Source organism: Myotis nattereri (genome assembly GCF_964212035.1).
Source record: "Myotis nattereri genome assembly, chromosome: 7".
NCBI classification, from domain to species: domain Eukaryota; kingdom Metazoa; phylum Chordata; class Mammalia; order Chiroptera; family Vespertilionidae; genus Myotis; species Myotis nattereri.
This window is the reverse complement of record NC_138082.1, coordinates 42637287-42652773: the sequence shown is the minus strand read 5'-3', so window position 1 is coordinate 42652773 and position 15487 is coordinate 42637287. Positions and strand designations below refer to the sequence as shown.

The 15487-nt window shown below is 52.6% G+C and overlaps 2 protein-coding genes across 2 annotated transcripts; both read left to right on the top strand.

The window, feature by feature from the left end:
• Window positions 1-1638: 1638 nt before the first annotated feature.
• On the top strand, window positions 1639-3389 carry HOXD11 (homeobox D11; the record flags this gene model as incomplete). Its single annotated transcript, XM_081095949.1, has 2 exons — window positions 1639-2416; window positions 3154-3389. 2 exons carry the CDS (start codon window positions 1639-1641, stop codon window positions 3387-3389), a joined length of 1014 nt encoding a protein of 337 aa, XP_080952075.1.
• Window positions 3390-10888: 7499 nt separating this feature from the next.
• Window positions 10889-14133, top strand: HOXD10 (homeobox D10; the record flags this gene model as incomplete). Its single annotated transcript, XM_081095694.1, has 2 exons — window positions 10889-11843; window positions 13190-14133. The coding sequence occupies 2 exons, from the start codon at window positions 10889-10891 to the stop codon at window positions 13465-13467; spliced, it is 1233 nt and encodes a 410-aa protein (XP_080951820.1). The 3' UTR covers window positions 13468-14133.
• Window positions 14134-15487: the final 1354 nt, after the last annotated feature.

Below are 15487 nucleotides of genomic sequence, written 5' to 3'. Positions count from 1 at the left end.
TGGGCAGAGGCATCCTGGGGGACGCAGCAACTTCCTACCCTGGGTTCTGGAATTGGGGTTTGCAGGAGCTTCTTTCTGAGAGTCTGATTTTACCTTTGTAAAGCGCTGGCCCCTCCGAGGCGGGAGCCCAGGCCTTGCCTGGGTCCCTAGGCTAGAAATAGGGACGAAGTGGCCACCAGGAGAGTGAGGCCTTGCGAGCGGATGGGGAGGTCCTCAGGGCCGAGTCAAGCAAGGAGGCAAGAGCTGCTGAGAGACACCCCCCAAATCAACAGACTTGGGGAGAGGGTGGTGCAGAGACTGTGTAGGCCCAAGGACAGAAAGGAGACCAGGGGAGATATGGCAGATACGTAGGCCTTGATGGGGTCCCCACACAGGGACTGGGCTGTCTGTGAGGCTGGCTGGTCCCAGTCCAGGCCAGAAAGCAGAGAGGGTGGGAAGGGCCGAGGCCGGGTGGCTTGTCTCTGGTTAGGGGAGAGCTAAAGGCTGGGCTCCCTGAGAGAAGAACTCCAGGTCCTTTTGTTCATCAGACCCCCCAGCTTCCAGAGGGGCCATCAGGGTGTCCTCCTTGCTTTAGCGCCGGGAGAGAAAAAGGCAGAGGCTGCAGGGATCCGGGTAGAGGCTGTGACACACAGCGAGGGGAAAGGAGGAGAGAATATCAGGAGACAGAGCAGGGAAAGAAGACAGAAACGTAGGAGAAAAGAAGAAACAAGAGCGGGGACTAGACAATTAGGACAGGAGAGAAGGAAATGGGAAGGCTGCAGGACAGACCAAAGAAGAGACAGGAGCAGAGAGAGGAGAGGAGAGGGCGGCAGGACCGAGTGGGCACCGAGGCCCTAGCCTGGGTGAGCGCCTGGTCGGGTTTTGGAGTGGGTTTTTCCGAGGCTGGCACTGGCGCTCCCGAGGTCAGGAGTGATGAGAGCCAAGTTACTCTGCAGCGAAAGCGCTTGGCAGAGAAATATGTAAATCAGACTCCTTGCGCCCCGAGAGCTGCGCAATCACGCCCCTTGAAGGAGAAGCAACAAGCTCCTTGCTGGCACGCTGCAGGGGTGGTGGCGTCGCTGGGGGAGGGATCGGCTGCTGGAAGGGGTGTGGAGAGTGGGAACCTCACACCCTCACACCTAGTCCCCAGTGCCCCGGCCCGGGGCTCCCCCCTCTGCTCTCCGCTTCTTTCCCTTCCCCCTTCCTCCCCCTTCCTCCTCCTCCCTCCTCCTCCCCGTCAGCCTCGGTCCGCGTACTTAAGCGGCGCGGGCGGGCGGCCCAGCCGGGCGGTGGCAGATGCACCCAGCAGTGGCAGCCACCGGCGGCGCACAGGTGACCAGTCTGCGGAGCAGCCTAGTCGGGGGCGCCCAAGGAGATCTGGCTGGAGGGGGAGGTCGATCCGCCCCCAACGCGCGTGTCTCGGCGCCAGGAGCCGTCCCGGGGCGTGTTGGCGAGCGCTGATATAGATATAAGGACATTTCTCTCCATGGCGTCACGTGACATAATTACCACCAGAATCAATCAAGATGAATTGCACGTCAGCGCCCGGTGGGGATTTTTGCTTAGTTGATCCTGGCCCAAGCCTCTTGTGCAATCAATGGCTCAGGTTGGCGGCGCGGGGAGCGGCCCGGGGCTCGCCGGCGCGCACGCCGCGGAGCCATGAACGACTTTGACGAGTGCGGCCCGAGCGCAGCTAGTATGTACCTGCCCGGCTGCGCCTACTATGTGGCCCCGTCGGACTTCGCCAGCAAGCCGTCGTTCCTGTCGCAACCATCGTCCTGCCAGATGACTTTTCCTTACTCTTCCAACCTGGCGCCGCACGTCCAGCCCGTGCGCGAGGTGGCCTTCCGCGACTACGGCCTAGAGCGCGCCAAGTGGCCGTACCGCGGCGGCGGCGGCAGTGGCGCGGGGGCCGGCGGCGGGGGCGGCCCCGGCGGGGGCGGCGGCAGCAGCGCGGGGGGCTACGCTCCCTACTACGCGGCCGCGGCGGCGGCGGCGGCGGCGGCGGCGGCGGCCGAGGAGGCGGCCATGCAACGCGAGCTGCTGCCGCCCGCGGGCCGCCGACCGGACGTGCTCTTCAAGGCGCCGGAGCCGGTGTGCGCCGCGCCGGGGCCGCCACACGGCCCTGCGGGCGCCGCTTCCAACTTCTACAGCGCCGTGGGCCGCAACGGCATCCTGCCGCAGGGCTTCGACCAGTTCTACGAGGCCGCGCCCGGGCCCCCGTTCTCCGGGCCGCAGCCCCCGCCGCCGCCCGCGCCCCCGCAGCCCGAGGGCGCAGCCGATAAGAGCGACCCCAAGACGGGGACCGGTGGCGGTGGGGGCAGTCCCTGCGCCAAGGCCACCCCCGCCTCGGAGCCGAAGGGGGCGGCAGAAGGCAGCGGGGGCGACGGCGAGGGACCCCCGGGGGAGGCGGGGGCTGAGAAGAGCGGCGGCACAGGTAGGCACCGGGCGCAGGGTGGCGGCTGGGCCCCGGGGGCCGCGGGCGCGGGGGGTGGGGGGGCGGGGGCCTCCCTCTGCTTGCGCCGTTTTATGTGCTACTTTATAAGCGTTCGAAGAGGTTTATACATCCTATAAGATTTCCCGGGCCGTTGTAAAGCGTGTTTACGATAGGAAACCAATTTAGGTGGGCTTAAGGTAGACTTGGAGGAGGACCTTAATCGCTGCAGAGAGCGTTTCCCCAGTTTGGGGTGTGCATGTGCTAGAGACCACGGAGGGAGGCGTGAAGGAGGGGAGATTTCAAGCCCATTTGTGAGTGTGGACACTCGCGCCTCCTGCTTGAAGGTGGTGGCGGTGGTGGGTGGGGGTGTTGATCCTGGACCTGGACTTTATCCAAGCCTCTGGCTGAAGCGCGCTGCTGGCGGGAGTCAGGCAGATGCCCGGCGCGCTCGCGCTCCTCTCCCTTCGGGTTCCAGCTCAGAGCCGGCCTGCAGCCCTGCTCCCCCACCTCGGTGCCAGGCTGTACGTGTGTCAGGGTGTGAACACCCGTCCTCGCCCGCACTCTCCTGGGCCCGCCCATATGTCATCCCCGCGACGGAGGCAGGGCCTTGCAGCAGCGGCGGGCAGGGGACGTCCCCAAAGGGCCGAGGCCTGGCCCTCGCGAAGGCCTGGGCGGGAGGGTGGGCGGAGGTTGGCGGGCAGCGGCCTCTCTCACCCCTTGGTCTCTTTGCCTTGCAGTAGCCCCCCAGCGGTCCCGGAAAAAGCGCTGTCCCTACACCAAGTACCAGATCCGCGAACTGGAACGCGAGTTTTTCTTTAACGTGTACATAAACAAAGAGAAAAGACTCCAGCTCTCTCGGATGCTCAACCTCACTGACCGGCAAGTCAAAATCTGGTTCCAGAATCGCAGGATGAAGGAAAAGAAACTGAACAGAGACCGGCTGCAGTATTTCACTGGAAATCCCTTGTTTTGAGAGCTCCAGCAAGCACCCCTGTCCCCCAAGCCCCACTCACTCACCCTCCTCCCCACCAGCCTGCTTTCGGTAGGCCCAATGTCCTTGGGTTTAATGACGCCTCTTCTCTGTGGAACTCCACCATTCCTTCCCACGGTCAACTCGGGACCTCCCAGCGACCACTGCTGCCTGCGGACGAGGCCGGGGACTTGGCCGAATGGATCCTAATATGGGGAAAATGGTAAATGCAAACGTCCCTTTACAATTTTACCGCCAGTGTGCTGTTGTTTACCCTCTCTCTCTCTCCAGGTCCCGGTGCGGACGCTGTGGGATCTGTAGAGAGTTAGGCCTGGGCTGCAAGGCACTTGTTTTTGTTCTGAGTTTAAGGGACCCTGTCCTCCCCCCTTGGTGAATGCAGATTATTTAAACTCTGGGAAATGTACCTTTGGTTTGTCCGATCGAGGCACGAGGCACTGTCTTTTGTGTGAATAAATGGTTTCTAGTAAAATGGAGGTTACAGCTTCAATACACTGTATGGATTTTCCTCTTTGAATAATTTTAGTGTCTGGTTAGGATATTTTAGTGGCCAAAATTTTCTCCCCCATGCAACTGAAATTCAAGTGAAATGCTTTTTAATTCCGTCAAAATAAGAGTTGTCCTCCCCTCTCATCCCACCTCCACGCCCCCACTGGTATGCGGCATTGGTTTTTAAAATCATTTTAGGGATGGCTTTCTGAATTGAGGATGTGACCCTGGTGCTGATGTCTCCAGAGGATGAGCTGGGGCAGCAGGAACGGAAGTAGCAACACTCCCTTCGCCTTAGTCTAGTGAACTTGGAATTTGGGGGGGGGGGGGGCTGGGGAGGGACACAAACAAACAAAACCAAACAAAAAATTTAAAAAAACTGGTTGGAAAATCCAAAGTCATTCTTAACAAAGTGTCAAAGATACAAGGTCCCTTAAAAGAAGAAACCAATATTAGAACACTTTATAGGGGAAAAAAGTTTGCAGAAAGGAAAGTATAAGTAGGCAGAGAGGTCTCAACGCGCTTGCTGGTGTTACAGCGGGTTTGGAACAAGGAAGATAAGTCATCTTCCTAAAATAGGGCCCAGGGCTGCAGACCCAGTTTTCTCCACATTTATCGCTTCAAGTTAAAGAATGTGTGTGTGTTGGGGTGTGTGTGTGTGTGGGGGGGGTGGTATTGCACTTTATGTTGCAGGACCAGGCCAAGCTGTTTACAAAACCTTGAACTGTCTAGACAACACCATAAAAGCCAAAGTTCTAAACAGCTTAATTGGGTTATATTATACACCTTCTGGTGGGCCCAAAAGAGATTTCCGCAATGTGCAATAAACTGGAGGAGTGAGAAAAGCTTCTCTTTCTCTGAAAAGAGTAAAGTGAATCTTGTGACTTTTAACCTCTCATAAGCCCAAAGTAAAAAAAAAAAAAAAAAAAAAATCCATAAGATATACAGCACCACATGCCTCTTCTGAGGAAGCATGCATTTCTAAATGCAAAATTTTTTTTTAATTGCCAAAGCTTTAGGGGGCAAGGAAAAACATAAGTGCATAAGTGTACGCCTTTGAACTTCCAAAATGTCAAGGTCATCACCTTTAACCTTTCTGAATAATTAGGCGCCTTAAGGTTCTTCTGTGATATTCATCCGCCACCCACTCTCACACACATGCTCACACATCCAGATCCCCACACACATTTATGACCACACAGAATCAAATGGAGGCTCACCATAAATCTAAGCAAATTCCTAATTTCAGAATCAATAATCTTAATTTCCCTTCAAGCATTTGTGTAATTCAATAGCAACTGACTTAAAAAAAACCCCACACACACACTAGTTAGATTAAAATGTCTATCAGCATGCTTTTAATACAGCTACAAAATGGTGGGGGGTTTGAGGGGAGTCATAGATAGTTGTCCCCTTTGCTGTAATAATGAACCTCAGATTTAAAAGCAGGCATTTGAAAAAGGAAGTTCTATTTAGACTTACACCTTCGTTATATTTTTTAAAAATTGTCACCTTGTCAAATAAATTATTGCACTTTCTATAACATGGAACAAAAGAAAATATATTGTTTCAAAAGCATCCTACAACCTTTGGTGAAAGATGCAATAGAAACAAAGTCTACAGTTGAGTAATTTCGTTTGGAAAGGGATTCCTTTGTTTGGAATTATGGGCATACGTTAAAATGTCAGTGCCCTAGTAGTATTAGTATGATCGTTCCAGGAGCTTAAAACTGGTTTATTTCTTTCTCTCTCCATCTATCTTTTCTTTCCTTTTTTTTTTTTTTTTTTTTTTTATTGCGGCTAAATGTAGCAAGCTTGTATGTCCACACCTTAGGCAAGAAATAGCGTTTTCCATTTGTATGGCCTTGGAGAGCCACACGGGGGCGTGCTCACGTTCCAGAAGCCGCGGTTGGCGGAGCGGCCGCGGTACCGTATCTGTCCGTTACTGGGTGCTAATAGGCAATCTCAGCCCCATTAGAAACAGGCGGCCACTAAGGCATTCGTTTGCTGTTTGTCGGAAGCAGCTATGAGATGCTGGAAGTTGTATAAAGACAGGGAAAAGGGAACTGCCCCTATTTCTGAAAATAGCGATCACCTAATCGTTGTCTCTTTAAAGATAAAGATGTCGCAAGGAGTACCTTGTTATAACCTGGAGGAGTCTAGGAGAGATTTTGAAAAGACTAAGATGTGCATTTCGAAATAGGTCATGCCACTGCGAGTCAATTAAATCAGGGAAATCAATATTCCTGTTAGTTTGCGTGCAGAGAGCAATATGAGGACAGGACCACCCCTTTCCCAAAACCGTTTCGTCTTGAGCGCTCTCCGACCCCCTGAGATGATTAAAAGGCTTTTGTTTAAGGCAGATGGGGCGCTAGCAAAGTAGCTGAGTGTGGTCCCAGAAAAGATGGGACCCGTCGGAACTAAGGAGGGAGGTCGTTCTGGGCGAGGAAGTCCCCCTGCCCCCCAGGTCGAGCCTAGCTTCAGGGGCTGTGGGGCAGCAACCGGGAGGCACAAGCAGGACTATGAGTTGGGGCGCCGGGGCGGGCGAGGCGGGGCTGATGCGGCTGCGGGAAGCGGCCGCCTGTCCTGGGTAACATTTATACTCCTGGGCGGCGCGGAGTGGGCGACGCTAGGAAGCAAACGGGGTTTGCGTTTGACAGACTTCTGGTCACCCTTCCTAGCCGCCTGCGGGCCTTGAGCACAGAATTTGATTTTCGTGCCTCCTGCCGTTCTCTACCACCCACCCCGCCCCCTTGTGAAGTCCCTGACGCTGGGAGGGTCTGTGTTACCAGCCTTGGGCCTACAGGGAGTTCACTAAGACGTGGGTGTCTAAGGATGGGTAACTGTCCCTTCTTCGTCGAAGTTCATTGTGAAGCTCATGAAATCCCGGAACTAGTGCCGGCTCCGCTGTCTCTGTCTCCTCCCTCCAGATCCTGGACCAAGGGCCCTGGGTCCACCCCTGGGAGCTGGCATGGGTGGCTCCAGGGTGGCTGGGGCACCATGAGCACCCCCTGAGGCGCCAGCCAGAGGCATGGGTGTTCCCTGCGGACACCCCGGCTCCAGCCTGTCAGACTGTGGGTCCAGCTTAGATATTTTGAAGAGACATTTCGCAGGGCCTAGCCCGGGGCCTCAGTTCACTTGGGGGTGAAAACTCCCCTCCCCAAATGTCGCTGTGTTCTTCTTTAAGTGGCTGGGGGGCGGGGGTTGTGCGTGTGGCTTTGTGGAGGGGTGGCCTGGGCGGGCAGCCTTCCCTAAGATCCCGGGTGCTCATCGGTTTGCAGTTCTTTCCCTCCTGGAGGCTCCCAAGATGGACTTGAAAAAGGCCAGGAGATTGGACCAGGACTTCCCAGGGCTGCGGACCTGACCCTTCCTGATCGGTCAGGGTTATGGGGCTCCTGGAGGGTGGTCATGTGTCTGGAGTCTCTGGGGTCTCAGATCTTGAAGTGGAGGGAAAATGCGCTAAATAAGGAATCTTTGTGTCTGCAAGGGCAAGAGGCTCCCTGGCCCAGTGCCCTTTTACCTGTTTTCACAGACCCCTCATCCAGGTGGTGATGGCTTCCCCAGCCTCCCCATTTGCTCCCTTGATTTCTTTTCACATTGGTTGGGAGGTGCACAGTACAACGCCGAGGGGTGCCTTAAGGAAGCAGCCTTTTAAATTTGTCTCCATCTACTCTGCACCCAAAGGTGCAGGCCATGCAGGGCCCAAACTTCAGGGCAAACCTAGGGGCCCCCAAATTCACTCAGGCCCAGGGCCCCTGCTCTTCTCCCCAGTGACAAGAAAGCACAGACGCAAACCATTTCTTGATTACAAATGCTAATTTCCTGACAAAGCGACCCTTTTAATTTTTCTCGGGGAAAGAGCTGTGCCGGGGAGAAGGATGTTTTGGTAGAAGCGTGGATATTCATCTCCTTGATGGTGCAATATTGATTTATTATTAATGGTAACTGCTCCCACTGATCTAAAGATGATCGAGAACAGTGGCAATGCAGCTATATTAAATACTCGTAAGCAAAATAAAGGCTGGCCTTGAAAGCCACTGTCTTTTCACTCCATTTGCTTCATCTCAGCCTTAGGGTCTTAGACAAACTTTGCATCCTCCTCTGCCCAGATGATTCTTTGTATTAAAACTATTTTGCTTGATTTTTATGATAAAATCTCTTTGAAATATTGGCAATCTCTGGCCTCCAGGAGCTGGTCTGAAGGCAGAAATTTGAAAAATAATAAAATTGAATTTTGTGGTAATTCAAAATTATATCTGATATACTTTTTATTTCGGTGAGTGAAGAAGATTTATTTAAAACCAAATCCACTGTGGGGGTGACTTTGAACTCCAAGCCACCGGGAGCTGAAACAGAAAGGCTCTCAAATCGGAAGGCAGATTCCGCCTGCTCTGGTAGACTGTGCTCCATGAGGAATCGTTGTTCTTTAGCTTGGCTGTTTTCTCGTGTAAACAAATATTATGAAAGGGCATTTGATTCCCAGTTAGACTGAACAGTCTTGCCTTCTGCGTGGGATAGGGAGAATTGGACAACCAAGTTCCTGGCCGAGATGGAAAGGGACAGTGTTGGAGCGCCAGGCTGGCGTCAGGGCGCCTGCCGAGAGTGCGTGTAGCGGGCATTTTGTCCAGCCCTGGGCACGTTTTGCAGTGGCTGGGATGATCATCTCCGCCTTTGAAGAAAGCAATTTTCAAGGTGCTGATCAGTGGTGGTTAGCTTGGAATAGGACCTTAGCAGACTAGACTAAAAAGTTGGTGTTTTTTTTTCTGCCTTCTTCATCCTCTCCCTCCCCCCCCCCTCCACCCCCTGCTTAAAATCAGACAACCCTGTGAATAGGTAATGTAATGTTTAACCCTCCGGCTTCCCTGGCAGGGCATCCTGCAGTCTGAGCAGTGAGAGGCTCTAGGCTTTTAACCTGACAATGATGTTGTATTTGAACAGCTGCTTAAAGGTTTAAAAGGTCTGTCTCATTGCCACCGCAGTTTTTTAAAAGGGGTTATTGTTTGGGCGAGGGCAATTCGAGGGGACAGGCGCAGCCGTCCCAAGGCTGAAAATAATGTCCAACCCCTGCTTTTCCACCAGGCCAGGGGACAGTCCTTTTGGGGAGGGGCTGACAAAGGGTTTGTTGGAAAAGGTTTCTGTGATGGAGCAAGTGGGTCCCCCAGAATGGTGATGTGCTTTCTTTAGCATCAGGCGCCAAAGAACTGTTCTGCTGAGATGGAAACCCAAATTGCCCACAAGTTCAGTCTCTGGGCCTGAAATCCAAGGCCAGCCCGTAACAAGGCAACGTGGGGAGAAGAAAACGCGGATGCCTTCCTTCGGGACAGAGCACTGGCTCACCATCAGGCCAGGGGCCCTTTTCTTCTCTCAGACGCAGTGAAGGGGACCCGGAAGCCAGAGGACAGCTCCAGCGACCTGGCCTGGCCAGGGCAAGCCTTTGGGAAGGAATCAAGGTTAAAGCTCCCTGCTTCTGCCCGGAGGCCGGAGCTTCCATAGTGTGGCTCAGCCGCCTGCAACTAGAGGAGAGAGGAAGTTGTTGGAGAAGTTTCTCATAAAACTCCGAGTTTCCATGGCGGTGATGGTGGTGTTCTTTAATGAGTTCAACCACAAGCCCAGACCAAATCCTCTTTATAGAACTTTCCCTCACAAAGGAAACAGAGGACGAAGGTTCTTACCCCACCTCCCTTTCCTCTCCCTCCTCTTACCCAAGCAAAACCGTGTCAAATAATTTGAGGAATTGTCCAAAACTATAACACTCTACTTTTGACAAAAGTATAGCTTTTAATATTTGACAACTTGTGTTAAAACAAAAATTGACCTTCTTGGTTAGTACCGAAGGGGAAAAATCAATAGTATAATTTTCAATAATTCATAAAGCGAACGCCATTATGCTAAATCCTAACTATTAATCTTATCCTTTACTAAGTCTCGATTGATTTGTTAATAAAATATCTTCCCGTGTGTGGCAACAGCGGGTATAACTCTTTAAAAACCTTCAGAAGCAAGAAAATTACCAAGTAGCCCAAGAATGTAGATGAGAATTTTATTGATCGCCCTGATTCTTCTTAATATGTATTAATAAATTCCACAACCTTTTGTACCTTGCACTTGTCAGAAACCCATGCTTTTACAAAATCCATAAAAGGAAAACATTTTTCTTTGCAGAAGAACCAAATGACACCTTTGCATCTCTCTCTCTCTCTTGTTTGGCCCAGTCAGGTTTCTAAAACTTCTAGAGTCTGAGGGCGAGAGTTTTCCTCCGTCTTTGAAAAAATTATTTTCTTTCTTCCTCGTTGCCCTCTATGATCAGGGTGTGTGGGGAGGGAAACATCGGTTTAGTTCTCCCGATGGGAACGCTTTCGCGGATAACGAACTGCGGCGAGGGATTGCCTTCGGTTTGAAAGCTCCCGGCACCAGCCCTAAAGGTCGGGTGTGGTTCCTTGGCAGGCACGCGGCTCCGCGGAGGAACCTGGAGCCCGGGCGGCCAGGCGGAAGGAGAGGGCAGCGCTGGGGCCGAGCGGTCCTCAGCCGCAGCCTCAGGGGCCGGCCAGCTGCGTGGCTTATCGCCTCTGCTCCACAGGGTACCTTGGCCGCGTCTTTGCGCGGGAGATCCTCCCTGTGGACTCCTAGGGTGGAAGGTCTCAGGCCCCAGGGAATCGACTCACCTTCCCAGGCTGCCCGGGACAAAATTAACCAGCCTGGGCCCCCACCCCCCGCCCGCGCCCCGGCCCCGGCCCTCACGGGCGCGTTCTGCCTGGGTGTGTGCGTGGAATGCTTCTATGTGCTGGCGCCACGACGCTCCGGCTTCCCTCCCCGCGCGTGTCCTCCCGAGGCCCCTCCGGCGGAGCCTTTCCTTCCGCCTTCGTGGCCCGGAGGCCGGAGGCCGGAGTGGGGGACGCCAATGGGGCGGGCGGGCCGAGCCGAGGCCGGGAGGCTGGCGGGCGGCGGAGCGCGCGGGGCCGGTGGTCTCCAGCGCGCACTATCTCCGGCGCTTAGTAGATGTCGCTGTTGTCCGCGCTTACGCGGCCGGCCGGCCTGGCTCTGGAACACGTGACCTGCGAGGAGGCTGCGGCTCAAGGCCATTTTCAAATCTCATTGGCTTGGTTGTCATGTGGTCGGCAGAGGCATCCACAATTACACGGGGAATGTTTTCCTAGAGATGTCAGCCTACAAAGGACACAATCTCTCTTCTTCAAATTCCTCCCCAAAATGTCCTTTCCCAACAGCTCTCCTGCTGCTAATACTTTTTTAGTAGATTCCTTGATCAGTGCCTGCAGGAGTGACAGTTTTTATTCGAGCAGCGCCAGCATGTACATGCCACCACCTAGCGCAGACATGGGGACCTATGGAATGCAAACCTGTGGACTGCTCCCGTCTCTGGCCAAAAGAGAAGTGAACCACCAAAATATGGGTATGAATGTGCATCCTTATATACCTCAAGTAGACAGTTGGACAGACCCGAACAGATCTTGTCGAATAGAGCAACCTGTTACACAGCAAGTCCCCACTTGCTCCTTCACCACCAACATTAAGGAAGAATCCAATTGCTGCATGTATTCTGATAAGCGCAACAAACTCATTTCTGCCGAGGTCCCTTCGTACCAGAGGCTGGTCCCCGAGTCCTGTCCCGTTGAGAACCCCGAGGTTCCTGTCCCTGGATATTTTAGACTGAGTCAGACCTACGCCACCGGGAAAACCCAAGAGTACAATAACAGCCCCGAAGGCAGCTCCACAGTCATGCTCCAGCTCAACCCTCGCGGCGCGGCCAAGCCACAGCTTTCGGCCGCCCAGCTGCAGATGGAAAAGAAGATGAACGAGCCTGCAAGCGGCCAGGAGCCCACCAAAGTCTCCCAGGTGGAGAGCCCCGAGGCCAAGGGTGGCCTTCCGGAAGAAAGGAGCTGCTTGGCTGAGGTCTCCGTGTCCAGTCCCGAAGTGCAGGAGAAGGAGAGCAAAGGTCGGTATGAGCAGGGTTGCCACCCCAGCGGGGCGCGCAGCCCGGGAACCCGGCAAAGAGGGAGCACCTGGGTGCCCCGCGCAGAGCCCTGGCAGCTCAGGCGGGGCGATGGCCGGTGCTGCTCCTCCCAGCTTTTAGAGGGGCATCCTCAGTCCCCAGCTCATCCCCGCTTCTCCCCCGCTGCCCTGGCCCTCCTGGCTAGTCCTGGCTCCACGCTGATGGCGTCTCGCCAGAGGAAGGGCTTGCTGGGTTTATTTTTCCTGAGCTAGATCTGAAATGCAACAAAAGAGCGCAAATGACCTGCAGCTCATAAACACAGCCCCAGAACCTCCTTTCTCTTGCTCAGATTTGCAGCCCCAACTTTGACCCAGTTATGATTTTAAGGTGGTCCAAGACACCGTGTTCGTGTTTAAGTGTATGCACCCCGCATCCTGCGAGCTTGGGGGCGGCCAGGGGAGCGAGATGGCTTGGTTGTTTGGCGCTTGAGCGGGGGAAACAAGGGCTCTTTGCCTCGGCGGGGCTGGGTAACCTTGGCTTTGTCTGGGGAAAGTGCCTCGAGCTTTGCAATTCATTTGCAGAGGGGGCAAAGGCGGAAGGGGGGAGAACAGAATCTGCTTGGCCCACCGGCAGAGGCAGCCTTAGGGCTGGGCTAGGGCAGAGAGCCAGGGGCTCTGGGGTTTGTTTGTTTTTTGGAGAAGGAACCCAGCCCCTGTGCCTCTCTTCCAGTGCCTAAAGGTGGGCCACATTAAGGAGCTACATTTCTGGGCAATGCTTTTGTGTGGGGGCGAGAAGGCATGAAAATTCAGGAAATTCTGAATGCCCGGGCAGGGTGGAGAAGGTGTACTCAGCTATGTTTTAAAGGAAAATGGGCACCTATCGGCCTGGCTGTGTGGCTCCCCACCTGCCTAGGGAAAGGGGGGAAGAAGTGGCAGGCTTGGAGACCTGAGGCAGCAGTGGGATTGGCAGCCTTGTCCAGGCTGTGGCTTGCTTCTTCCACTCCAGCCCTGTTAGGAGCTGACCACTTGGAATGTTGCTGGGGAGACCCTGAAAGTTTACTATTGTACTAATGTTTGATGCAGGTCAGAAAGCTGAGGGAGAACCCTGACACAGAAGGCCAGGTCCCCGCCCCATCCTATCATTTGGGGCATTTAAACTAATCTGGTATCACTGACTAATCCTTTCCAAGGCCCACCTCATGTGGGTAATGTTTAATACTAGTATTTCCCACAGCAGCCTGGCTGCCTGCAGGGTCATGGCCAAGGGTACATTTGAACAGACTGAGAGACCAAAAAAAAAAAAAAAAATTCTTGATTTTTTTCTTCTTCTTCTCCCTTTAATTTTGTTAGAGGAAATCAAGTCTGATACTCCAACCAGCAATTGGCTCACTGCAAAGAGTGGCAGAAAGAAGAGGTGCCCTTACACTAAGCACCAAACGCTGGAATTAGAAAAAGAGTTCTTGTTCAATATGTACCTCACCCGCGAGCGCCGCCTAGAGATCAGTAAGAGCGTTAACCTCACCGACAGGCAGGTCAAGATTTGGTTTCAAAACCGCCGCATGAAACTCAAGAAGATGAGCCGAGAGAACCGGATCCGAGAACTGACCGCCAACCTCACCTTCTCTTAGGTCCAAAGCCCGTGGGAGGCCAGGATCAGAGAGGGGGCACCGAATTCCAGGGCCCAGTGCTGGAAGACTGCGAAGGCGGAAACAAAACCTTCTTTGCTCTTTGTTTTTTTGTTTTGTTTTCCTGCTAGAATGTGACTTTGGGGTTATTCTGTTCGTGCTGCAAGTGATCTGTAATCCCGATGAGTATATATATACATATATATATATTAAAAACTAGCACGTGTAATTTATTATTTTGTTCATCGTAATGCAGGGTAACTATTACTGCGCGTTTTCATTTGGGTCTTAACTTATTGGAACTGTAGAGCATTTATCAATCAATTCATCTATCCAGCAATGTGACTTTTTTCATGTTTTTCCTAACACAAAAGGTCTGTGTGTGGTTAGTCCATGAGCCCATGGCGTTTTGAATACATCAGTACTTAAAGTACTTAAATTACATATATATTTAAAAAAGATTAAGAAAATTCACAAGCTTTGGGGGGAGGGGGACTAAAAAGCACATTACAATGTATCTTTTCACAAATGAATCTAGCAATTGTCCTTGGTGATGACTTATGCCTTGTAGCCTTTCCCTTGTGGTGCATCTGTGGTTTGGTAGAGTATAACAGCAACCTGTCCATTCTGTGCATGTTCTGGTCGCATGTATAATGCAATAAATTCTGGAAACAAATTCGCTCCCTCTGCTTTCTAAAATGAAAATTTGTTACAGTGGAAATGAAAGCCTTTGGTGAGATTATCTTCCTGTTAATCTGCTTGTTTGGGGAAGTATGGGGGGATAGAGAGAAGGAAAAGGATGTGAGAGAGAAGCTAGAGGAGGCCTAGGGTCTTGAAATTTGGCAGTGTGTGTGTGTGTGGGGGGGGGAGGTGCTATTTCCATAGTTTGGAAGAAGGGAAGTCTTTTCTCCCTAGCCCCTCAATAATTGAATTGAATTATCAGTTTCCCTCTAGCTCGAGCCTGGTAAGTAAGTAAGCTTGTGCCCAAGCTGCTTTTTCCTCAAAGCTCCCCACTTATGTGTCTTTCTCTTTGGTTTTGGTTGTGTTATTTTTAATGCTTTCAGTGGGTCTTGGCAATTTCTGGCTGGCGTGCCATCATCATCAGGGGCTGGGTTGAAACCAGTCTTGCCCACCTGGAAGCCAAGGGGCCTCCATTGCAAGGACAAGCAGCAGCTTAGCATTGCATCGGATCCAATTCTGCCCCCCATTCCCTCATTCTCACCCATCCCAAGCACAAGACAGCCAGGCCACAGCGAAGCAGAGGATGGGTGAGTTTTTCCATCCACTTTGTCCTAGTTTCCTTGTGGAAGGATTTTATGCTCAGTCACTACCTTTTAGTGGTCTACATGAAATTTTTTTAAGGGAAGAGAATATCCCCCCCCCCCCCACACACACACCAATTCTCCCTCTATTTAATTACAAAATGCTAGTTAGAGCCACTGTATCTGGGGGGCAAGAAAATGTACAAAGGGTGACTGAAAGAGAATTTGCAAATGAACATGACTTCCCATGAAGTCCACTGTTCCAGCTGCCGCCATGGTTTGAAAAACCCCAGCTTTCACCAGTATATATACTGGAGGCTCCGTAGCCCAAGAGAGCCCAGACTTAATCTACTTCTGCCAGGGAGAAGGAAAGAGAGGCCTTGGGAAGAATTGCTGACAGAGAATCCGTTACCTCAGGTTGTGCTGCAGTTTCAAAGGGTCGCCAACAGCTTCAAGCAGCTCCACAAAACATGTTCTTTTCATCCCTGCCCTTTTTTCCCCTAAAAACAATTTTTTTTAGGGGCTCTAAGAGTTGGAGACCTCACCCAGGGAGTCTGGCAGACTCTGTATTTATTCAGAGTTTTAAACTTCCTTCTCAAAATCAAGAACCTTCCCCAGTTCTAAGACAGAACCCTTTTAGGGGAGCTATTTCCTAGGGGTGGGAGAGAGTGGGTTTGAATGAATGCCAGGTTAGGAATACTGGAATCAATTTGCCCCAGACCTTCATTGGTTGGGCAGGAGGAGGGCAATTTTAACTTTTC